Below are 25,309 nucleotides of genomic sequence, written 5' to 3' on the forward strand. Positions count from 1 at the left end.
TTCTTTTTTGCTTTCCTGAGTAGAGTGCCATTTTCCAGAAGCTAACATGTGATGTCACTACAGACTAAATGTATTAGCAAATATGAGAATCCAGTTACGTTACAATAAGCCAGATAATATACAGATTTATCTAACTGTAAAACAAATTCTAATTTCACAAAACTAGAACATATAATTCTAAAATGTATACAGAACCACAAAAGACCCTATGAAAAGCATATTGGGAAAGAAGAACAACGCTAGGGATATCACCATCCCAGATTTCAAGATATACTACAAATCTCTACTAATCAAAACAGTATGGTGCTGACACAAAAACAGACACATAAATCCATGGAAGAGAACAGAGCCCAGAAATAAACCCACACTCATATAGTCAATTAATCTAGGACAAAGGAGACAAGAATATACAATGGAGGAGATACGGTCTCTTTAACAAATGGTGCTGGGAAAACTGGACAGCTACATGCAAAAGAATGAAACTGGACCACTTTCTTACACCATACACAAAAATAAACTCAAAAGGGATGAAAAGGGATGAAAGACCTAAATGTGAGGTGTGAAACTGTAAAACTCATACAAGAAAAGGCAGTAACCTTTGTGACATCAGTTGGCCAAAGGAACGTTTTTCTAGATATGTCTCCTCAGGCAAGGAAGATAAAAGCAAAAATAAACTATTAGGATTACACCAAAAGAAATTATCTTTTACACAACAAAAGAAACTATCAACAAAATGAAAAGGCAATCTATGGAATGGGAGAAGACATCTACAAAAGATCTTTCTGATACGGGATTAATACCCAAAGTATATAAAGAACTTCTACAACTCAATACCATAAAAACAAGAACAAAAAATAAATAATTAGAAAGTGGGCAGAGGATCTGAATAAACATTTTTCCAATTAAGACACACAGATGGCCAACAGACACAAAAAGATGCTCACTCATCATCAGGGAAATACAAATCATAATCACCAGGAAATATCACCTCCATCTGTCAGACTGGCTAGAATCAAAAAGATAAGAAATAACAAGTGCTGGTGAGGATGTGGAGAGAAAAAAACTCCCGTGTACTGTTGGTCAAATATGAATTGGTGTGGCCACTGTGGAAGAGTATGGAGGTTCCTCAAAAAATTAAAAACTAAAAAAAAAAAAAAAAAGACAAAAAACAAAACAAAACCCTGAAATACCTTACAATCCAGTAATTCTACTACTGGCTATTTACCCAAAAAAAGCAAAAACACTAACTTGAAAAGATATATGCACCCCTATGTTTACCGCAGCATTATTTACAGTAGCCAACATACAGAAGTAACCATACATAAATGGATAAAAAAGATGTGCTACACGCATAGACAATGGAGTATTACTCAGCCATAAAAAAGAATAAGATTGTACCATTTGCAACAACATGGATAGACCTATAGAGTACTATGCTAACTGAAATATATCAAAGAAAAATATCACATGATTCCATTTCTATGTGAAATCTAAACAACAAATGTACAAACAAACCCAAAAAAGCAGAAACAGATCCATAAATCAGAGACAAAAATGGTGACTGACAGCAGGAAGAGAGGTGGGGGACTGGGCAAAATAGGTGATGGCGAGTGGGAGGTACAGGCTCCAGTTATGAAATAAGTAACAGGGATAAAGGGTACAGCATAGGGAATATAGTCAGTGGTGTTATAATAGCATTGTATGGTGACAGATGACAGCTACACTTGTGGTAAGCATAATGTAACATACAGAGTTAAGAATCACTATGTTATACACCTGAAATTAATGTGACATTGTGTGCCAACTACACTTCAAAAAAACAATTAAAAAAGAAAGACAGCCTCTGTTTAGGAGACAGAAAAAATACTGCAATTGATGGGGAACAGTTAGCTAATGATCTGCCCATATAATTTTTTAAAAATATGTTCTACATTAACTTTGCAACTCAATTTTTTATAAATAAATAAAATTTTATTTCTCAGTTTTAATTTCTAAAATGGCAAAATATGATATAAGTAACCAAATAAACGAGAGTTACTGGGAGCACTCAAAAATTTTTTAAGAGTAAGATCATGGGGTGCCTGGGTGGCTCAGTTGGTTAAATGTCCAGCTTCAGCTCAAGTCATGATCTCACGGTTCATGGGTTCGAGCCCCATGTCGGGCTCTATGCTGATAATGCAAAGCCTGGAGCATGCTTCAGATTCTGTATCTCCCTCTCTCTCTCTCTCTGCCCCTCCCCCGCTCACACTGTTTCTTTCTCGCTCAAAAAGTAAATAAACATTAAAAAAAATAATTTTTTAAAAGAGTAAAAGGGTCATAAGACCAGAAGTTTTGAGAGCTGCTGACCTAGATACATCTTAACTACAGTTTGCATTCCCTTCCTCTTCTCCATTCAATCTCTTGTAATATAGATGCCTGGACTTCACTAACAAAGAAATTAGTATAGACGTGTGTACATGTGTGGGTTGGTAGACACACATGTATTTCCTAGTTCTGTCCGTTGAGATTACCAAGGGGCAATGGTGTTTAACACACCTAGCACCCAGAACTTCGTTTCTAAATGCCATTATCCAAATAAAAGCAACTGGGGCTCAGTGGAAAAGTGACTAATTTCAGAGGTGGGCCAGGGAAAAATATAAGATGACCCTGTAACATCTTGTGGTACCACAAACTAAAGAACCAGAAAAAGGAACAGCACATGTCAAAAGGACATAAGAACCAGTCTGGAGGAGCTCTTAATGGACAAACCTGGAACAACTTGAGCAACGAAATCAATAATGCCAGCACTGGCATTCCCTTTGTTAATTACAAAGGGAAAAGTAGTGACCTTACAATGGGGAAAACTGGAAGATACCACCTTAAACAAGAATTAAGATTTGTATCACCAGTAATAAGATATAGTCACACTGTGTACCGACATCACTTCTGTGGGGTTGTCAAAAATTCAACACTTCGATCTAATCATAAGAAAACATCAAACTCAAACTGAGAGACGTTCTACAAAATAACTGACCAATAACGAATTGGTTATTGTCAAGGTCCTAGAAGACAAGACTGACAATTGCCACAGAATGGAGGAGACTTAAGAAGATGCAAAAACTAAATGCAGTGTAGGATCTTGAATTGAATCCTCAAAAGGAAAAAAAAGGACATTAGGGGATAAATAAATGAAATTCTGTACTTTTACCAACATTAACTTCCTGGTCTTGATAACTGCATTAGGGTTTATATGCACTCTACATTATTTCTACAACCCTTTTATAAATGTAAAATTATTACAAAATAAAAAGTTAAGAACACTAAATATAAAAATACTTAGCATCCCAAACTTACCATAGTGTATACATTAAATATGTGAAGATCTTCTGCATATCAATTATACCTCAATAATGCTGGTTTAAAAAAGTTAGCATTTATACGGTCATCTATATATTTGTGACTCCTCCTCAGCATGATAAACAAAGATTTATCTACCATCTACTGTGTACCAGGTACTGTCTTAGGTGCTAAGGATACAATGGTAGCAGGGTTGGGGGAGGCAGCACATGATCTAGCCTGTACAGTTTACTGCAGTTAATCTGACAGTAACACTATTTTTATCCCATGTTCAAAATAAGAAAACTAAGGCCCAGGATGGTTACTTATCTAAAATCCTCTTTTAAAAAAAATTTTTTTTTAAATGTATATTTATTTTTGAGAAAGACAGAAACAGAATGCGAGTGGGTTAGGGGCAGAGAGAGAGGGAGACACAGAAGCAGAAACAGGCTCCAGGCTCTGAGCTGTCAGCACAGAGCGAGACACGGGGCTCGAACTCACGAGCTGTGAGATCATGACCTGAGCTGAAGTCAGACGCTCAACCGACTGAGCCACCCAGGGGCCCCTAAAATCCTCTTAAGTAAGAGAAGAAATCAAAATTTAAACCCAAGTCTTCCAAATCTAGCAACTGAAATTCTAACTGCAGTGATATGTGAATTAATTATTACCTTCATGTTACAAATAAGAAAACTAAAACTTCAGGGAGGTGTCTTACCCAAGCTATGTTATATTTCAAACACTAGGACTTAAACCAAGATCTTGTATCTTTTAGCTCAGTGTTATTTCCATAACTATTAACAGCTTCTTAAAATGTGATTATTAAAACTTCTTTTAAAATAATTTTTGCATGAACATTTTATTTCTCCAATTACGAACAACAGTATGCTTGCTACCAGAATATGGAAAAAAATTCTAGTGGTTCTAGAATGTCTACTACAAAAGGGAAAGAAAATAACTGAACAAATAACAAAGTGGACAAAACATCATCAATATTTAGGTGAAGAATAAGACTTGAGTTTCAATCCCACCTCTTCCAATTACTATCTGGCTGAACTCGGCTTCCAGAAATAGTATGGAAAAACAAGAAAAGCTTAGGTGGGGTGTTAAAGGAAATAAAACCTAATTCCAAAAAGTATTACCAGCAGTGTGAGACCAAACTAAAATTTAATCACTTACCACTTTCTTCACGCATAAAATGGAGGAAATAATCCTCACAGAATTTCTGCAGAGTTGAAAGAGATCATATATGGAAAGTATTGCCTACGATACATAGCAGTAGATAGTTCTTGATGCCACTCATTATCATAATCATTTCTTCATCTCTTAATCGTGGTAATAACAATATCCAGCTTATACACAACAGAAAATCAAATGAGATTATATAAAGAGCACCTTGAAAACTTTCAAGTTCCAAACAAATATTTATGGTTATTATTATCCTACAATTACAGATGTCTAATTGCTTAGATACAGAGGGTTACCACTTTCTACATAACATCTCCACTTAGACATCCTATTATCTGCAACTCAATGTTGCTAAAAATAGCTTAATCTTTTCTTTCACATCAGAACCTTCTTCCAAATTCTCCACCTTTCAATATGCTGAATTATCTCAGCCTCCTGTCTGAAGACATGTTTTAATTTACTTCTCCACTGCCAACCTAAGACCAAGTACAGCTGTTTTCTTTTCCTCACATCATATTCAAATCTAGAAATTCTACTTCCCATTTCCTATTCTAGATCATTTATAAAGATATTAAGTTGGAAATCTCATACACTACTAGAAGAAGAATAAATTGGTCAACTTTGTGGACTGCAAATTGGCCAGGATATATCAAGAGCCTTAAGAAACCTATACTGAAGAAATAATTTCACATGGCAACATGTTTACATATAAGAACATTCTTTAAGATAGTAAAAAAAGTGCAGTCTATATATCCAGTAATAAAGACTGAGATAAATTATACCTATTTCACATTATACAGTTATGAAAAATCTTAGTATTGGATAATATTAATGATGTAGTGAAATGTTCGTAGTTTGAGTGGTAAATATATAATTATGTAAGCAAATATATTTCACAATTTTATACAAACACACAAATACATATGCAGCAAACTCTATAGAAACACAAATACATACACAGAAAAACAAACAAAAAGGAAACACTAAAATGCTAACACCCAAATGTTAGTAGTGATTACCCTAGAGGAGTGACATTAAAGCAAAATTTTGCTAACTTCTTTATACTTATAGAATTTTTACCTTTTTATCAAATATGTTACTTTATAATCTTAAAGAGATGTTAAGTCCAGTATTAGTATAAATCCTTGGTATTAATCAAAGAGAAATCTGTTGGTCATTATCTTAACATATTAAGTTGCTCTAAGAACTAAAACATTAGGCCAGCAAAGTGAAACTGAAAAATGTCTATGGGTGAGTGGGGAAAAAAAGTCAACAAATAAACCTTGATCCCTATCTCACATCATCAGCAAATATCAACTGCAAATGGATTATTACTCTAAATGGGAGAGAAAACCATAAAGCTTCTAGAAGTTAACAAAGTATCTTTGATATTAGTCAATACCTTTGTGACTTTGAGGAAGGCAAAGAACTCTTAAATAAGATATACAAAACACTAACCAAAAGGAAGACTTCTAAACTGAATGTTAACATTAATTTCTGTTTATCAAAAGAGTAAAATGGCAAATCAGACTGGAAAACACAAACATACAAAGATCAGATAGACAGATAGACAGATCTCCAACAAATAAAGTACAAATCTGTAAGAGAAATAATCTAGCCAAAAAATGGACAAAAGATAAGCATGTGCCTTACAAAAAAAATAATATTCAAACTGACAGTTAAGTATAAAACAGTTAAACAGAAAAACTCAATTTTGTTAGTTATCACTGAAACACAACCTAAAATCACATTGCAAAACTACTACTGAACCAAAATGGCTAAAATTAAAAGGACTGACAGTTTCACATACCAAGGATATGGGCAATTACTATAAATTGGCAGAATCACTTAGAAAAACTTTCCCAGTACCTACTAAAGCTGAACACATGCATACCCATCAAATTCAACCCTAAGTATATAACCAACAAAAATGACTATGTACACGCACCAAAAGACACATCCAAGAAGAGTCACATCAATACTTTTCATAATAGCCCACATCTTGAAACAATCTAAATGCCTATTACACTAGAATGAATAAATTTTGATATATTTGTACAAATGATGCTTCTACAGAAATAAGAATTAACCACTAGTACATGCAATAATGTATGGATATATCTCACAATCTAAACCACAGAAATCAGATACTAGAGAGTATATGATTCTATTTATATTCAGTGCAAAATCAGGTAAAACCAATAGGCCATGCTAAAAGTATTATGGTAGTGGTTATCTTTAGGAATTAGAAAAGGGTTGTGACTAAGAAGGAGAGAGCCCCTGAGAGATCGGGGCAGTGTTATACAAGTATGTTCAGTTTTGAGAAAATTCCTTACAAGTTTTCTGTATAAATGTTGTATTTCAATAAAAAGACATACCACTAGAGAAAGGGTGTTACAAATCTGCAGGTACATATTGATAAATACAAGGAACATGCTTGTATATATAGGCATCTATGTCTATACCCATATATAAGGATGATCCTTTCATGATTACTTCAAACAAATCCAGAAACAACACAAATATCCATCAGTATTGCCTTAAATAAAGCACACCATTTAATCAGTCATTAAAATAAATAAGCCAGGGGCACCTGGGTGGCTCAGTCAGTAAAGCATCTGACTTCGGTTCAGGTCATGATACTGCGGTTCATGGGTTTGAGTCCCACACAGCTCTGCGCTGACAGCTCAGAGCCTGGAGCCTACTTTGGATTCGGTGTCTCCCTCTCTCTCTGCCCCTCCCCCTTTTGCACTCTACCTCTCTAAAATAAACAAACACTAAAAAAAATTTTTTTTAATAAAAAATATGCCAGTTTTATATACAATAACAAAATCTTTACAAGATGTGTTTTAAATGAATATAGCAAATTTCAAAATGATACAAATAGTATAATCTATGTAAACCAAAATATATGATATTTTCATAAGAAATACATTTTAAAAACATTATATAGAGATATACACACTCTGCATGTTTGTAAATTAAAAATTTCCAAAATGCTATTAATATTAGTAGTTATCTCTTTGGAAGTAAAGTAAGTAAGTACTGGAAACAACTTTAACTTTTTACTTTGTTCTAAACTATTTTAATCTTTACAATTACTATGTAATCGTTTTATAATAAACAATATCATACCATTATTTTAAAAAAATGATCTGAGACTGATCTAGCTAGGCTGACAATAATAGCTAGCCTTGTCAATAATGATTTTCAATTTGTGTTCTACTGTCCTAAGAGTACAATGCTCATTCAGTACTATTGTCCCACAATTCCGGATCAATTACACATCAAAGATCAGACAGAACTATATTAAAAGTGTTAAGAGACTAGCTATGTTATTAAAGTCATCTAGAAAGAAGTCTACTAACAATTTATGTCCACATAAAGGAAAAACAATAAATTAAATCAAACAACTTTAAGAGTGTAAGAGGATACTGAAAAACAGATCATTCTGTGTTAGCTTCCTGAAATAATCTCCTAGAAGAAATACCTTGATTCATCAGCTTATCAAGTGAGTTGAAATAACAAACAAGGAGTAATATGACTTATACCAGGGCAAACTATGAAGCAAAATTACTTAACTCTATGTATTCTGCTCAAATATTGATTCCTATCAAATACCACACTAGAATCTATATAGCATGTGAGTAAAGTCTTGTTTAAAAACAAAAACAAAAAAAAAACCTTGTTGATAAATTTTACCATCTCTTCTCCTTAAAATAAGCTCAGTTAATGAATCTATTTCTGAAAAATGATCTCCAAAGGGTATGCTCAAGTAAAAAGTATTTGAATGGGAAAAATAAAAGCACTTCTTAAAACATAGAGCCCTAATAACAGCCAGTGCATTCACCTCAAAGACAAGGACCTCAACAGCTAATGAACATTAACAAAACTATTTCTAAATCCCTCACATGAACTTAAAAGAAATGTAATGGTAATAAGAATTGGCTACAAGTAATAAATGACTCTGTTATATTTATATATATATAATTTTTTTTTAAAAGCTTACAATGTAATGGGGATAACAAGTTGGGAGATAGCCAAAAAGAGAAGAAACATATCCTATCCAATGACTATTTAAAAGCAAATAAATACAAAGGCAAACAGAATTATCACCTTCCAGGATGACTTTGAAAGATCTTTTGTTACCAAAAGGCAATCCAATTCTGTAATTAAACCAGAGTACAAAATATGTGGCAAAACTAAAAAGTATCTTAAAATCACTGAAATGGGGAAAATGGGTTTTCTTTTTTAATAAAAAAGTTACCCATTACAAGACATATACTCAAATTACTAGCATCAGTGTATGTTAGGTGTTTACTGACTAGAGCAAGAGGTATATGGGAATATATCTATATAATCCTCAAGTTAATAACAGGATTTAAGAAAATTTAAAGACTCAAAAATCAAACAAAGGTCTTACCAATAGCCAAATACATTTTGAGTTCCTTAGGCCATCAAATAAAATAATCATAAATATAAAATGCATGCAAGTATTCCTACAATTTTCTTCATGCTGCTTTATAGCACAAAAACTCATGGCTAAAATAAAATGCCACACAAATGCTGAATATAAGAATTAAAAGAATAAACCAAATACTTTTCTTCACATTCCTAAAATAAATTTAGTTTCTGAGTGAAGAAGCTTTCTGACTCAGTGTATCCAATAAAACTTTTTGCAATGATGGAAATGTTCTTTATCTTTGCTGTCCAAAACAGAAGCCACTTAACCACCTGAAATGTGGCTAATGAGACCAATGAAATGAAAAACTAATTTTACTTAATTTTAATTTAATTCGTTTCTTTTTTTTAAATATTTTTAATGTTTATTTTTGAGAGAGAGAGAAAGACAAAGTGTGAGTGGGGGAAGTGCAGAGAGAGAGGAGACACAGAATTTGAAGCAGGCTCCAGGCTCTGAGCTGTCAGTACAGAGCCTGACGTGGGGCTTGGACTCACAGACTATGAGATCATAACCTGAGCCAAAGTCAGATGCTTAACCAAATGAGCCACCCAGGTGCCCCTTAATTCAAGTTTCTAATAAATTAGAAAACAAAGTTCTCTAAATGAATAAACTGTAGACTTTCAAAAGTTCGCCTGTAGACTGGAGCTGAAAATGTAGGGCCACTGAGGGTGGGTGACTGATACAGAATAGTAAGGTTAAGATAAATTCTGAAAATTAGCAGTTATCACAAATGAAGAACTTTTATTCAACTGTCACAAAACACTTGAGAGTTTACATAGGCTATAGAACCTGAACCGTTATTAACAATCTAAAAGAACTCAAAACTCAACTTTTGTTTTGAATTAACAAAAAAATAAATAAAAAGTTAATATGAAATAAAGTTTTTTTTATGTCTTCCAAACGAACAAATAAAAGAGAATCATTAATATGCTCAATATGTATTTTTAAAAGTCTTTATTAGCACAATCTAAAAAGGATGCAAGGCCTGGTAACTTAAGTTTTCACACTTTTGGGGACCTGAGTCATACTGTTCTAGATCACTGTCCTCTCTTTAACTCAAAAATGTATATTCATGATCCCAAGATTTGCCCTTCACTACATGCCATATTAGCAGGAATGCATAAATAAAAAGAAGGAATATGATTTCTCATGTCTGTTGTGTTCTACTATAAAGCAATGTTACACAAATCCTAAATTCTGCCTTTGGTGTATATAGTATGAGACAACTTTTCATTGATTCATTCCCAGCATGGACTCAAATTTATCATTACCTAGTAGGAGTAACAGGACTCAACTACAAATTACCCATACATATGGAATATGTAACAGACATTTAAGAAGTATCAGAAGAATAAGAAGTTACGAAAAGTTCAAAATATGCTGGTAAATGAAAACAGTAGATAAATAAGCAACATCATTCCATGCCTGGTATGCATATGAAAAAAGCATAGGAGTACATATACCAAATGTTAGGAGTGACTATACCTGGTGGTGGGGATATAATAAGGTATTTACCCTGGAGATATGTACATCTATGTTCACACAAAAACCTATGCATGAGTGTTCATAGCAGCTTTATTTGTAGTAGCCAAAATGTGCAAAAAGCTACAATGTTCTTCAGTAAATGAATGGTTAAACCGTGGTACATCAACACCATGAAATACTATTCTATAATAAAAAGGAACAAATTATTGATACACACAACTACTCACATGGCTCTCAAAGGCATTCTGTTAATTGAAAAAAAGTCAATCTCAAAAGGTCACATACTGTAGGAGTCCACTAATATAACACATAAAATGACAACGACACAGAGGTAGAAAATAAATTAGGGGTAGGATAGCCAGGGGTTAGGAATGATGGTGTTGGAAGAAGAGGTGTGACTAGGGGTCGCACCAGGGAGGTCTCCTCATGATAGATTCATTCTGTTATCTTGATTTCGATGGTGGTTACACATTATCTACATGTGTGATAAAGTATACAACACTGGACATATTATAGCACTGTCAACTGCCTGATTTTGAGACTGTACTATAATTATGTAGAATTTAACCACTAGAGGAAACTGGGTGAATGCTACACAGGACCTCTCTGTACTCATTTTGTAACTTCCTATGACTCTGTATAATTTCAAAATTAAGTTTCAACAAAAGTAAAAGAATAAATCTTGTCCCTTCCCCTTCCTGCCCCTCCCTACTCACCCGCTTTCCATGAATCATTCACTCCTAAAGCCATATGTTGTAGCATAACAGGGTACGAGATCCCAGACAAGATAAACAGTCATCTGCTGCACAAATCAAGATGTCAGAATGTACGTAGGGTGAGGAGGTTCTTCACATAAGACAGCTCAGGGTGAGTTGTCAGAACCCAAGCAGCAAAAGGAAGGGTCTGTATTATACAGGAAGAGCAACCTGGAGCAACGTGTCAGAAGCTAAGTGGGTGCGGAAGGTATCAAAGTATGAGTGTGGACCAGAACCACGTACAAGGAGGGCTCCATGTGGTGATGAGGCCCAGGACAAGTTGTCAAAGCACATGCAGGGGAGGGTATGAACTGCAATGGAGTATAGGAGCCTGGGTAGAGGGAAGAGGGCATCTGCACAGGAAGATGGGGTGACAAATGGTTTTACACATGGGGGGTAGAGGAGGTCTAATCAAGTAAGTAAATATATTAATGATAATGGAACCCAGGTTTCTCACTGTCTAAGAAGGGAGTTATAAAATACAGAAGGGAAGGGTGCCTGGTTGGGTCAGTGGACGAGCATGCAAGTCAATCTCAGGGTCATGAGTTTGAGCTCCAAATTCGGTACAGAGATTACAAAATAAATAAAATAAAATAAAAGTAATAAAGTACAGAAGGGAGAAAACTGAAATATACTCTGCGGTAATAGACCATAATCAGAGGGATTAGTGTGAACTCAGTTTTAAAATACTGACAGGCAGATATAGAGACAGTTATAGATGGAAGTGGGTATATAAATGTATGTAATTATGTATATACATACATTCCCTAGCTCTGTCCACTGAGAGCCCTGGAAGCAGCCAAACCCCAAGAACAATGAGCAACACATTAGGCACCCAGATCTTGCCTTTTAAATGTCATTTTCCACTGAAATGAACTAGGGTTCCTTAGAGAAATGGCTGACTCCAGGGGTGAGGCAGGAAAAATACAAGAAAATACAAGACATCTCGGGGCAGAAAGCAAGGATGTGTTAAAAAGATTGATGGGATATATAAAATGAACACAGAAGTCAGCTTAAAGAGGCTCCAATTGGCCAAATCTTCAACCAAGCATTAAAATAATCATAGTAATAGATTTTAACCCAGTTAATAAAATTCCTAAGCCCATGCTGATACAAATAAATAAATGAATAAATTAAAAGATGTAATGAGGAATGAGATTAACGTTACAGTGACAAAACCTGCCAGACATCACCTTAATCAACTTATCAAAGTGAACTATCAGAATGGGGCAAATAAAAATCATGTGCCTCCTGTTAGAGTGCAATGAGGGAGAAGACACAGCATCACTTTTTGCAATATCCCTCCCAAAGTTAGTACCTTAAGTACCATTAGAGTAAAAACCAGATAAATCCAAACCGAGAAACATTCTACAAAATATAAGGTAATTTTCAAGTATTATGATCACAAAATTTTAAAGTGAGAAACTAGAGGTGCCTGGGTGGCTCAGTCAGTTGACTGTCTGACTCTTGGCTTCAGCTCAGGTCATGATCGCATGGTCATGAGAATGAGCCCTATGTTGGTCTCTGCACTGAGCATGGATCCTGCCTGGGATTCTCTCTCTCCCTCTCTCTCTCTCTGCCCCTATCCTCCCTCTCTCTCTCTCTCTCTCTCTCTCTCTCTCAAAATAAATAAATAAACAAAAACAAAGTGAAGAACCAAGACAAAAGAAAACTAAAGAGACACGTAAAATAATGCAATATATAATTTTTTCAAATTAACTATTGGAAGACAAGTAGAACAGTAAAGAATATGTGTCAAAGACCAATCCAAAATATATAAAGAATTTAAAAGCTCAATACCCCAAAAATAAATAATCCAATTTAAAAATGTGCAGAAGACATGAACAGACATTTCTCCAAAGAAGACATAACAGGTGGTCAACAGTCACAGGAAAAGATGTTCATCATCATTTATCATCAGGAAGTGCAAATCAAAACTACAATGAGATACTACCTCACACCTGTCACAATGGCTAAAATCAACAATACAAGAAACAGATATTGGCAAGGATGTAGAGAAAAAGGAACACTCATGCACTCTTGGTGGGAATGCAAACTAGTGCGACCACCATGGAAAATAGTATGGAGATTCCTCAAAAAGTTAAAAATAGAACTAACCTATGACCCAACAATCACACTACTGGGGATTTACCCAAAGAATTAAAAAACACTAACTCAAAGGAATACATGCCACCCCCCCCATGTTTACAGCAGCATTATTTACAATAACCAAGATATGGAAAGTGTCCATCAATTGATGAATAAAGAAAGATGTGGTATATACATATACAGCAGAATATTATTCAGCCATAAAAAAGAATGAAAGGTTGCCATTTGTAACATCACGGATGGAGCTAGAAAGTATTATGCTAAATGAAATACGCCAGTCAGAAAAAGAAAAACACCGTATGTTTTCACTCATATGGAATTTAAGAAACAAAACAAACAAAGGGGAACTAAAGACGGAGACACACACAAATCAAGAAACAAACTCTTAATTATAAATGGTTAGAAGGGAGGGGCAGTAGAAGAATGGGCTAAATAAATGATGGGGATTAAGGAGTCGTTATGAGTAATAGGTGATATGCAGAATTGTTTAATCACTATATTGTACAACCGAAACTAATGTAATACTGTATGTGAACTAAACTAAAATTTAAAAAAAAATTTTTAAAGTGTCAAAGACCAAAACTAGTCCAACTTGACCTGACATTTACAAAATAACCCACCCAATAACTTCCAAAATACATTCTTTTCAAGTGAGTATAGACCATTCACTGACTAATCATATATTGAGTGCTAAAAGAGTCTCTCAATGAATTTAAAAGGATTGAAATTATCCACTGCACATTCTCTGACCATAGTAACGATCAATGACAAAAAAATACCTGGAAAACTTCGAAACATTAGAAGTTAAGCAAAACACTTCTAATTCATGAATCAAAATGAAATCACAAAGGAAGAGAAGTTTATAGCTCAAATGCTTATGTGAAAAATGAAGAAAGGTCTAAAACGGTCATCTAGGCTCCCATTGTAAAAGCTAAGAAAAGGGGCATCTGGGTGGCTCCATCAGGTAAGCATCCGACTTTGGCTCAGGTTATGATCTCACAGTTTGAGAGTTTGAGCCCTGCGTCAGGCTCTGTGTTGACAGCTCAGAGCATGGAGCCTGTTTTGGATTCTGTGTCTCCCTCTTTCTCTCTGCTCCTCCACCACTCACACACTATCTCTTTCTCTCAAAAATAAATTAAAAAATGTAAAAACAAAAAGCTAAGAAAAGAGCAAATTAAGAACAAAGTAAGTAGAAGGAAGGAAATAAGAAAATAATAAAAATGAGTTAAAAATGAAATTCACAAAGGTAACAATCTATAAAACCAAAACCTGATTCTCTCAAGAGACCAATAAAATTGATAAATCTCTACCCAGACTAATCAAGAAAAGGACAAACTATCACTACCAGGAATGAGAAAGAAAAAAATTATAGATAAGACAATAAAAGAATTTTAAAAATTATGAAAAATTGTGTTCAATTAAACAAGAAATGGACGAATTCCTTAAAAAATACAACTTATCAAAACGGATTTAAGAAAAAAATTTTAAATCTGGAGAAGCCTTATATAGGTTTTAAAATTTGAACACGAAATTTAAAACTTCTCACAAAGAAAACTCAGTCCCAGATTAGCTTCAGTGGTGAAGCCTTTCAAAAAGACACAGAGTAGAAATGAACAAATCTTAAACAAACTCTTTCAAAAAATACAAGAGGAAATACTTCCTAACCCATTTATGAAGCCAGTATACCTAAAACAAAGATATTGCAAGGAAACTAATATTCCTCATAAATGTACACTTAAAAATTGTTTTAAAAACAATTTAAAACCACCTGGGTGGCTCAGTTGGTTAAGCATCCGACTTTGGGTAAGGTCATGATTTTGCGGTTCGTGAGTTCGAGGCCCACATCAGGCTCTGCACTGACAGCTCAGAGCCTGAGCCTGCTTCAGAATCTGTGACTCCCTCTCTCTCTGACCCTCCCCGGATTGTGCTCTGTCACTCTGTCTCTCAAAAAAAAAATGAATACAAAGCTAAAAAAAAATTTTTTTTTAATTACTTTAAAAGGTTAGTAAACTGAATCCCGAAATGTATAAAAAGGATGACACATCATGACCAAGTGTAGCTTATCCTAGGAATACAAGGTTGGTTTAACACTTGAAAATCAATCAATGCAATTCACCATATGAAGATAGTAAGAAGGAAAAAAATCATTATCACCTAATAAATGCAGAAAAAGCATTTAAGTTACACATTCATTTATATGAAAATATAATCTCAGCAGGGGTGGCTGGGTAGCTCAGTCAGTTTAACGTCTGACTCTGACTCTGAACCTTTACGTACCTGTAACAGTCACAAAATACACAGCCAAAGTAAAAAGAATCAACCGCATTTGGGGCGCCTGGGTGGCTCAGTCAGTTAAGCCTCTGACTTTGGCTCAGGTTATGATCTCACAGTTTGTGGGCTTGAGCCCTGCATGGGGTTCTGTGCTAACAGCTCAAGGCCTGGAGCCTGCTTCAGATTCTGTGTCTCCCTCTCTCTCTGCCCCACCCCCGCTCACACTCTGGCTCTTTTAAAAATAAATAAATGTTAAAAATTTTTTTTGAAAAAGAAAAAACAAAATCAACCACATTTCTATATACTGGTCATGAACAATTAAACATTGAAATTTTTAAAAATACCATTTACAACTGGATTCAAAACATGAAATATTTAGGGGTAAATATTTCCAATAACTCTACACTTAAAACTACATAACAATGCTAAGATAAATTAAAACCTAAACAAAGTGATATGCCATGTTCACGGACTAGAAACCACTATTGTTTAGATGCTGATCAAGTCAACATATAGAATCAATATAATCCCAATAAAAACCCAGCTGGTCCTTTTTATAGAAACTGAAAGGTTGATTCTACATTTTATACGAAAATACAAACAACCTAGAATGGTCAAAACAGTCTTGCAAGAAGAATAACAAAACTGGGAGACTACACTACCTGATTTCAAGATTTACTATACAAGATTCAACAATCAAGACAGTGTAATACTGATGCAAAGATATAGACACTGGATCAAACAAAATGAAAACACAAGAGAAACAGCTTAACTTCTAGAAAGACACCCCCCCCTCAAAAAATGAAAAAAAGATTCATACAAAAATGTTCATAGCAGTTTTATCCATAAAGGTTGAAAAACAGAGATAATACAACCAACCATAACAGGGGAAATGAATAACCAAACTTTAAGATAATAAGGCAACAGAGTATTAATAATAGAGTATTAATCAACAATAAAAAGAAATGAACTACTTACTGATCCACTCAACCAACATGGATAAACCAAAAACATTATGCTGAGCAAAAGAAGCCAGACATAAGTTATATATGATGCCATTTGCATAAAGTTCTCAAGAGGACTGATTAGGAAGAAACACAAAGAAACCCTCTAAGATGACAGAAATATTCTGTCTGGACTGTAGCTTATACAAGTCTATGCAGTTGTCCAAACTCTGAACTTTAAAATTAGGAGCTGAGAGGGGCGCCTGGGTGACTCAGTCGGTTAAGCGTCCGACTTCAGCTCAGGTCACGATCTCGCGGTCCCTGAGTTCGAGCCCCGCGTCGGGCTCTGGGCTGATGGCCCAGAGCCTGGAGCCTGCTTCCAATTCTGTGTCTCCCTCTCTCTCTGCCCCTCCCCCATTCATGCTCTGTCTCTCTCTCTCTGTCTCAAAAATAAATAAACGTTAAAAAAAAATTAAAATTAGGAGCTGAGAGCATTCATTTTAAAGTTTTCCTCAATTAAAAAAAAATTTTTTTTTCACTCAAAATATATTTGACTGCCTACCATAGCCGAGGTATTGAAAACTTGCAAGAAAAAAAAGTCAATTATCAAAATGAAAAGCAAACAAAGAGAAACCTTTTAAGCTAAGAAATAAAAGCCAGTAGACTGCCAATCAAAGAATGTTACAGGTATATACACAACATGTACAGAAGTAACAGGAAAAAAAAAAAATCACAGTGGATCTGGGCAACTAAAGTAATTAAAGTATGAAGCTCACATGGAGCACTCACAGACCACTTTCATAAAACACTCCTTCACAAATTTAAAAGAACAGAAATTATACAATATATGCTCTCAGACCACAAAGGACTTAAACTGAAAATTAATAACAGAAAAATAGCTGGAAAATCCCCAAATACTTAGAGATTAAACAACACACTTCTAAATGATATGTGGATCAAAGAAGGTATCTGAGAGGAAATTAAAAGATATATTGAACTAAAGAAAAATAAAACAATTCATCAAAATTTGTGGATGCAGTGAAAGCAGTGCTTAGAGGGAAACTCCTATCACTGAATGCATATATTAGAAAAGAAGATCTAAAAATCAATCATCTAACCTTCCAACCTAGAAAACTAAACAAGACCAAATCAAACCCAAAATAACAGAAGAAATCACAAAAATTAGAGCAGAAATCAGTGAAATTGAAAACTAGAAATCAACAGAGAAAATAAAAAAACTAACTCTTCTAAAATATCAATAAACTTGGTAAGACTCTACTAGGGTCTAGCAGAAAACAAGGAATTGTCCAATAGGTATGAGATTCAGTTTTGCAAGAAAAAACAGCTCTAGAGACCTGCTGAACAATAATGGATATTAAAAGGATAACAAAGGAATACTGTGAGCAACTCTATGCCCACAAATTTCAAAATCTAGATGAAATGGACCAATTCCTTGAAAGGCACAATCTGTAAAAACTCACACAAGAGAAAATAAATAATCTGAACAGGTCCTCCATCTATTAAAGAAACTGAGTAATTAATAACCTTTAAAAACAAACAAACAAACAACCTTCCCAAAACTACCAGGCTTTATGTACTCAACTGAGTTTATCCTACATTTATGAAAGAAATTATACCAATTCTCTACAATCTCTTTCAGAAGTTAGAAGCAGAGGGAATAATCCTAGCTCATTCTCTAAGGCCAGGATTACCCTAATATCAAAATCAGAAACAAAGATATTACAAAAAAACTAGCCCAATATAACTCACAAACAGATACAAAAAATCCTCAACAACATATTAGCAAATTGAATCCAACAATGTATAACAAGAATTACACACAACAACCAAGTGGGATATATTAAAGGTATACAAGGGTGGTTCAGCATTCAAAAATCTATCAATGTAAGCCATCACATGAGAAGACTAAAAAAAAGTAAGGCTATTGCAAAGGGCTAGAAAAGTTGGTGGGCACATGTATTAGAATACAACTATAACTATTATTCATTCATTTACACTATGTGCCAATACCTGGGATACGATGGAAAATAAGACAAAATTCATGCTCTCATAGAGCCTACAATCTATTAGACAGACACTGAACAAGTAACCACAAGTCCCTATTGCAGAGACTCAACCTGGACTAAACAGAAGTGGCAGGCTGATAATGATGAACCACTAACCAGATTAAAAAACAGGAAGGGGGTATGGCTAAAGGGAATATTACAAGCAGGATGCATGAAGGTTCTGAAGCAAAAGAAAAAGTACAGTGTATTAGATATACTGAAAGAAATCCAAGTCTAATATCACAGAAAGGATAGAAGACGATTACATTATGGTTATGGTTTTGTTGGTCAGTCATCCGGTAAAAAGAAAAACAAGAAGGCAAAAAAGTTATGAGTGCCTACAAAAGAATATTTTAGGTGAGAAACAATGACATTTAGGATAAACAGGAAAAACTAAAGGTCGATATGCTTTTGAAAAAGGTAATGAAAAAAATACAGACACCAGGAATTGCCAAGTTACAGAACCTGAAGGAAAAACCTTCAGGTGTATGATCTTTTTCTAGTTATACTCAAGATTCAATCTTTCTACTCTTTAAGGAAACCAAGAAGTTGAAACAAAATCTTTAAAATTTAAGCACTTAAAATTTAATACACAGTAATCCTGGAAAAGATAAGTTACTAAATGTATACAATACAAAAACTTGATTTTGCCTTTTTCAAATGTGATTTCTGTCAACATTTAGTGTATCCATTTAATAACACCCAGTTAACTATTAAGACTTTAAACATTTTCTGAAATTTCTTCAATGACTTGAAGCATTACTTAACACAAAATTAATTATGTTTCTAACTGTAAGTTACATTAATTTTAAAAAGGAATTACTTACAGGGACATTAAGTGCATACTGTAGTCCTTGAGGAAGTCTTTCATGTGTTTCCATCTGCTCTTCATCATTTTTCACTGTCTCCTCATGGACCATGAGTTCATCATGTGATATCATATCCTGTTGTCTCATTTCGCTTTCTTGTAACACTTCATCTGCAGCAAGGATCTCCTGGTGAGGCATACTCCGATCTTGAAGTACCGACTCCTGCAGTTCCCCAGACACGGTAGACTGGCCAGACACTCCACCCATTACAACCATTGCCCTGGAAGACTGCATTTCGTCTATGCCGCCACATTTAAGAAATAATCCTTCCAGTTTGTCGTCAATGTTCATGCTTAAGTATAACTGCCTAGAAAGACCAAGTTTGGCAACAAAGCATAATAAATTAGTTTTATATGTCTACTTGATCCTTTTTAAATTTCAATTATGAAAGGTACACACTTTAACAGAAAAACTTTATTCATGTAATTCGTATTGTCTCCAATTTTAAAAATATCAAGATAAGTTTCCAAAGGCTGGTGGAATAAAATGCAACTTCTCATTTTTGACATTAAGGCAAAAAATTGTAATCTATTTCATTATGAAAAATGAGTATGACATAAAGGAAATTGGGGGGAAGTATCTGTAACAAAGGAGTCATGTTCTTTAATATATTAAAATGTCAAAAAAATTTTAAAGGTGTATAAAGAAATAAAGTGACAAACCACTATCAGGCAAATCATAAAGAATACTTAGAAAACAGTCACTAAATATACAAAATAATAGTCACTTACAGTAGTAATCAAAGAAATGAAAATTAAAACAGAACTACCATATTTCATCCACCAAACTGGTAGTGACTCTTTAAAAAAATATACGTCTTGGGGCGCCTGGGTGGCTCAGTCGGTTAGGCGTCCGACTTCGGCTCAGGTCACAATCTCGCAGTATGTGAGTTCGAGCCCGGCGTCGGGCTCTGTGCTGACTGCTCAGAGCCTGGAGCCTGTTTCAGATTCTGTGTCTCCCTCTCTCTCTGACCCTCCCCCCTTCATGCTCTGTCTCTCTCTGTCTCAAAAATAAATAAATGTTAAAAAAAAAAATTTTTTTTAAATATACGTCCAATGTTGTGGTAGGTTTAAAAAAAAAAAAAAGACACTCATTATGAACAGTAGGAGAATAAATTAGCTCAATTACTTTCGAAGGCAATTTGGTACTTTCTATCAAAAGCCATAAAAACACACATATTCTTTGAACTGGTAATTATACTTATAGAAACCTATCCCAATGAAACAAAATATATACGTGAAAAATCACTACAGTAATTTACATTAGCAAAAAAATGGAAATACACTATTCAACAAACAAAACTGGTTAAAATATATTCATACATATGTCTTAAAACTATAGTGACAGCTATACAACTCAGTAAATTTACTAAAAATCCCTGAATTGAACACTTAAAATGGGTGGATTTTATCATATGTAAATGATATCTCACAGTTTTTCTCAAAAATAGAATCAGAATAATGGCCCTTGGGGGTGGGGGGGTTGCTGCTGATAACAACAGGCAGGCAATGGGGAGTGTATGGGAGCTAGCAATATTTTTTTCTTGAGTTGAATGCTGGTTGGACAGATATGCTCACTTTGTAAAATTTCAAGTTGTACATCTGCAAAATATGCATGTTTTTGTCAGTTACTACACTTCAATAAAAAGTAAAAATCTGCTGACACTACAAAACAGTAATGAAATTATTCTTGAAAAATATTTGAAAATGTGGGGGAATATCCCAGTATTAAAGGAAATGTATGTGTGCATTTAAAGATACAGAAGTTTATGTAAAATGTTAACACCATTAACATTACCACTGGTGGTAAAATTACCAGAAGTTTTTTCCATATTTACATTTATCTCTAATTTGAAAACTTACTATAATAAAATTTTACTTTTTATGCATGCTTTTAAATTTGTTAAAATGAAATAAAGGTGATACTTTCCTTACTAATACTTTTTTTTTTTTAACATTTATTTATTTTAGTGAGACAGGGACAAAGCACCAGTGGGAAAAGAGCAGAGAAAGAGGGAGACAGAAGCTGAAGCAGGCTCCAGGCTCCGAGCTGTCAGCACAAAGAGTGATGCAGGGCTTGAACCCACGAACCACAAGATCATGACCTGAGTGAAAGTCAGATACTTAACCAACTGAGCCACGCAGGTGCCCCACTAATATATTCTTAAACAACACATGATTAAATTTAACAGGTCATGAGATCTAGACACTACCAAATAATTATATTATTTCCTCCATTATTGTAGAAAAGATAGGCAATATTAAATCTGCCCTTCTAACTTTGGTTGCTGTAAATTCAAATTCCACTGTGTTACTCCAAGAACCAACATAATGATCATGAAAGCTAAAGAAACTTCATCTCAAAAAACATGAAAGCACTGGTGCAAAGTTTGTTTTTCAAAACTGATTTCTACTATCAGACTGTGTAAAAATAACATACATGCCCTCTGCAAAGGGACAAGTCCAAAAGTAGTAAATGCATTTAACTATTTGTCTCAGTTTAGTCACCTCTTTCCCAAATCAATCAGGTAGGTACTAGCTACTGCCTTGATCATAGCTTTCAAAGGTAAAATAAATGATCAGTTAAATTCAAATGTACTACTGAAATTTAAATGCACTTTCACTTACTAAGGTTATCACTTAGGGAGAAACCTGTACTTAAATGAACAGCTCCAAAAAAAAGACCTTGTAAACAGCAAAGTAAAAAAAAACACAAAAACATAATTCATACTTGCTAATCCTATCTTCCCTGGTACAAGATATTATCAGTCTAGAATACATAAAACAAAGTACCAAGAATCTGATTTTTACTTTTCAAAATCTTTAAACAGCAAGCTTGAAATCTACAGGATGATTTTAAATAAATCACCAAATAACTATTCTCTTCTAATATTCTATTTAGCACATTTCTTAGAAAATAAACTACCCTACAACTAAATGAAACTTAAGCCTTACAGGGCTAACTAAAATTTGCCTATTCTGGCCATTTCTTTGGAGGTTCTTACCAAATCATTATATTCTTCTAGTCTATTTACTGTTTTCTTAAAGAATGTGGAAAGCCCCTAACTTGAAAGGGAATTTTGATACCCAAAGCTAACCTTTATTGCAAGTCATCATTGTTGCTACAGCTACAATATACCCTTGACCCAGGCAAGCTCACTGCTAGGAATATACACAATCCTATAAGGTAATTCATCAAAATTAACCAAAGATACATGTACAAGGATGTTTGCTGCACCCCTTTAGTGGAAAAAGACTGGAAACGAAGCATTCACTGATGTAAGATTTCTTAAATTATGATTCAACCCTACAATGGAATACACACCATCATTAAAAGGAATGAGGCTGCTATATGTGCTGGGTGAAAAGTTCTCCACAATACATTAAGTGAAAAAAATCAAGGAGAAGATACACAAATAAAGTGAGCCACTGCTTGTATCATACATCTCAACTAGTAACTGGGCACAGTAAGCCAGACAGGAAATTAGACAAGGCTCTCAAGCAAAAAAGTTAATTTCACCTTGCATATAGTACAAGAAAAAGGACAAAACTACACTAAGAAAAATGGTAAGGAGGGGCCCCAGGGTGGCTCAGGAGGTTGAGCATCTGACTCTTAGTTTCAGCTCAGGTCATGATCCCACGGTCCTGTACTGACAGGATCCCAAGCTTTGTGATGACAGTGTGGAGTCCACTTGCGATTCTCTCTCTCTGTCCCTCTCCCCTACTCGTGCTGTCTCTCTCTTTAAAAAAAAAAGGTGGGGGGGGGGGTGCGCCTGGATGGCTCAGTCAGTTAAGCGACTGACTTCAGCTCAGGTCATGATCTCGTGGTTTGAGAGTTCGAGCCCCGCATCGGGCTCCGTGCTGACAGCTCAGAGCCTGGAGCCTGCTTCAGATTCTGTGTCTCCTCTCTCTGTCGTTCCCATGCTCATGCTCTGTCTCTCAATAATAAATAAATGTTAAAAAAAATTTTTTTTAAATGATAAGGAAAGTACATTTTTTACTGTCCCTGAAGCTCTCTTACATGCACTTATCATCTTTAACTTTCCCCCTTCTAACTCCTGCATGGTCTCAGTCAAAGCTCTCTTGTGCTTCACTGCACATTCAACAACCCAAATACAACAAAAGGTCCCATGCTGAAAAGGTCTCTTCTCTAACTTCTGTATTTCCAGGGAGGATCGGCCAAGTATAAAGAAAGGAAACTGATATAATCAATCCATGTTAAAATGTGAATAGTTATAAATGTCTCTTCCCGCTAAACCATCAAAAAGCCAACTGCTTTTTGACCCAAATATCTACACAATTAATGGAAATTCAGCTGTTTAGGGATATTACACAGCTAAGAGGAAGAAAGAAATGATGCTTCCTTTAAATCATGTTGCTTACATAAAAGAGTGCTCTAGAAGAAAAAAAGAAACAATTATTCTGTGTTCCCAGGAGCCTCTGTCCAACTGGGGAAAAAAAGAAGGGCTAGGTAGAGTAACAATAAGCAACCAGCCACCCTGAGTCCCTTGTGATGACACATTATTTTGTAAGGGATGGTGGGCAGCTGACAAAGGGTATAAAACACCAGAGCTATTAAGAGCCAAAACAAGACGGACAATGATGTTCTAGGGCTAATTCAGCTAAAGGTGAAATGGCCACCCAAAACAGATCATTAAAAACTAGAACAGAGCAAAAGAGAGGAAAAAAGGAAGGAGCCAGCCCACCTCAGGTCAATTTCTCCTAAATCTTCCTTTAGCAGATTACTTCAAACTGTATTCTTTTCCCCTTTCCAAGTTTTATTCTTCCCTCATCTCCATCCCTCTGTCAAAAAAGTTGACAGGTACAGCAAAAGGGGTATTTAGGGGGTCACAATACAGTTTCCTGCTCCATTCAATTATCCCTCTCCCGCACACTCCTCACCATCCTTTCCTACTGAAAAATGTTTGGTTCAGCTGTACAAAAGTAATCCAAATTGTGGCCAATTAGGTAACCCCTAGTCACTGAAGCCTAATGGCAATGCTCTAGTCAAAGAGAACATAAATTATTAGCCATCACTTTCTCCTATCTTCCACAAGAGACAGCTGACTCTCCTTGTCATCACCTTCTAATTTAATGCTTCTAATCAACTGTGTGCAACCAGTTAGAAAGCTTTATAGATTCATAAGATGAAATAAGAGTAAATAAGCTTTGAGTCAGGGTTTTCAATAAGGAATTAAACACATGGACTTTTAATACAAGCATTTGCGATAATTACTTCTAGGCTGAGGGGACTGTCTGGGCTTGCTTTCACAAGACAAAGTTAACAGAAGCATAACATATGGACAAGCTGGCCATTACTACTCATTTTTAATCAAGTATGCAACTGCCTACTGGTTTTTTTTATGCATTAATAAGGAAAATATCTTTCCAAATTTATTAATAGGTTTGGGTCTATATGATAAAGTTCATAACTTGCAGAGGAAGGACAACTAATGTGTTTAGGCTCTACTAGATGTAAGACACTGTGCTGGACACATTTACATATATTAAATCACCTAACATTTATACTAAGGAACACTCAAGACACTAACAGTATATCCCCATCTAACAGATAAAGACACTGGGTTTACTCTAAGTCACACAGCTGGAGGTAAACTGGGATTTCAAAACAGGCTTAGCTGGTTTAGTGCGCTTTTTGCCACACCATACTAACCTCCCAACTTGAAAGGCTCTGAACACGTTAAGAACTCAATGACCTCCTCTTCTCACTCACCTTAGAGGCCACACTATCACCACTGCTTGGGTTGCTACAGCAATCCAAGTTTCCTCAGTTGGCTTCTCCTACCTCATGGCTATCATGGAAGAACTTTGTGACACTAAATCCCTTT

At 35.0% G+C, this 25,309-nt stretch overlaps 1 protein-coding gene across 3 annotated transcripts in view; it reads right to left on the minus strand.

The window, feature by feature from the left end:
* The window catches only part of ZNF148 (zinc finger protein 148), a 126,548-nt gene that overhangs the window by 51,729 nt on the left and 49,510 nt on the right, over positions 1–25,309 (minus strand). For all 3 annotated transcript variants that reach the window (XM_043594396.1, XM_043594398.1, XM_043594397.1), the window contains one exon: positions 19,420–19,768. In XM_043594396.1, coding sequence (XP_043450331.1) covers positions 19,420–19,752 — 333 coding nt within the window. In that variant the 5' untranslated portion in view covers positions 19,753–19,768. The remainder of the gene's footprint in view (positions 1–19,419; positions 19,769–25,309) is intronic.

The sequence above is a fragment of the Prionailurus bengalensis genome, chromosome C2, assembly GCF_016509475.1.
Source record: "Prionailurus bengalensis isolate Pbe53 chromosome C2, Fcat_Pben_1.1_paternal_pri, whole genome shotgun sequence".
NCBI lineage: Eukaryota > Metazoa > Chordata > Mammalia > Carnivora > Felidae > Prionailurus > Prionailurus bengalensis.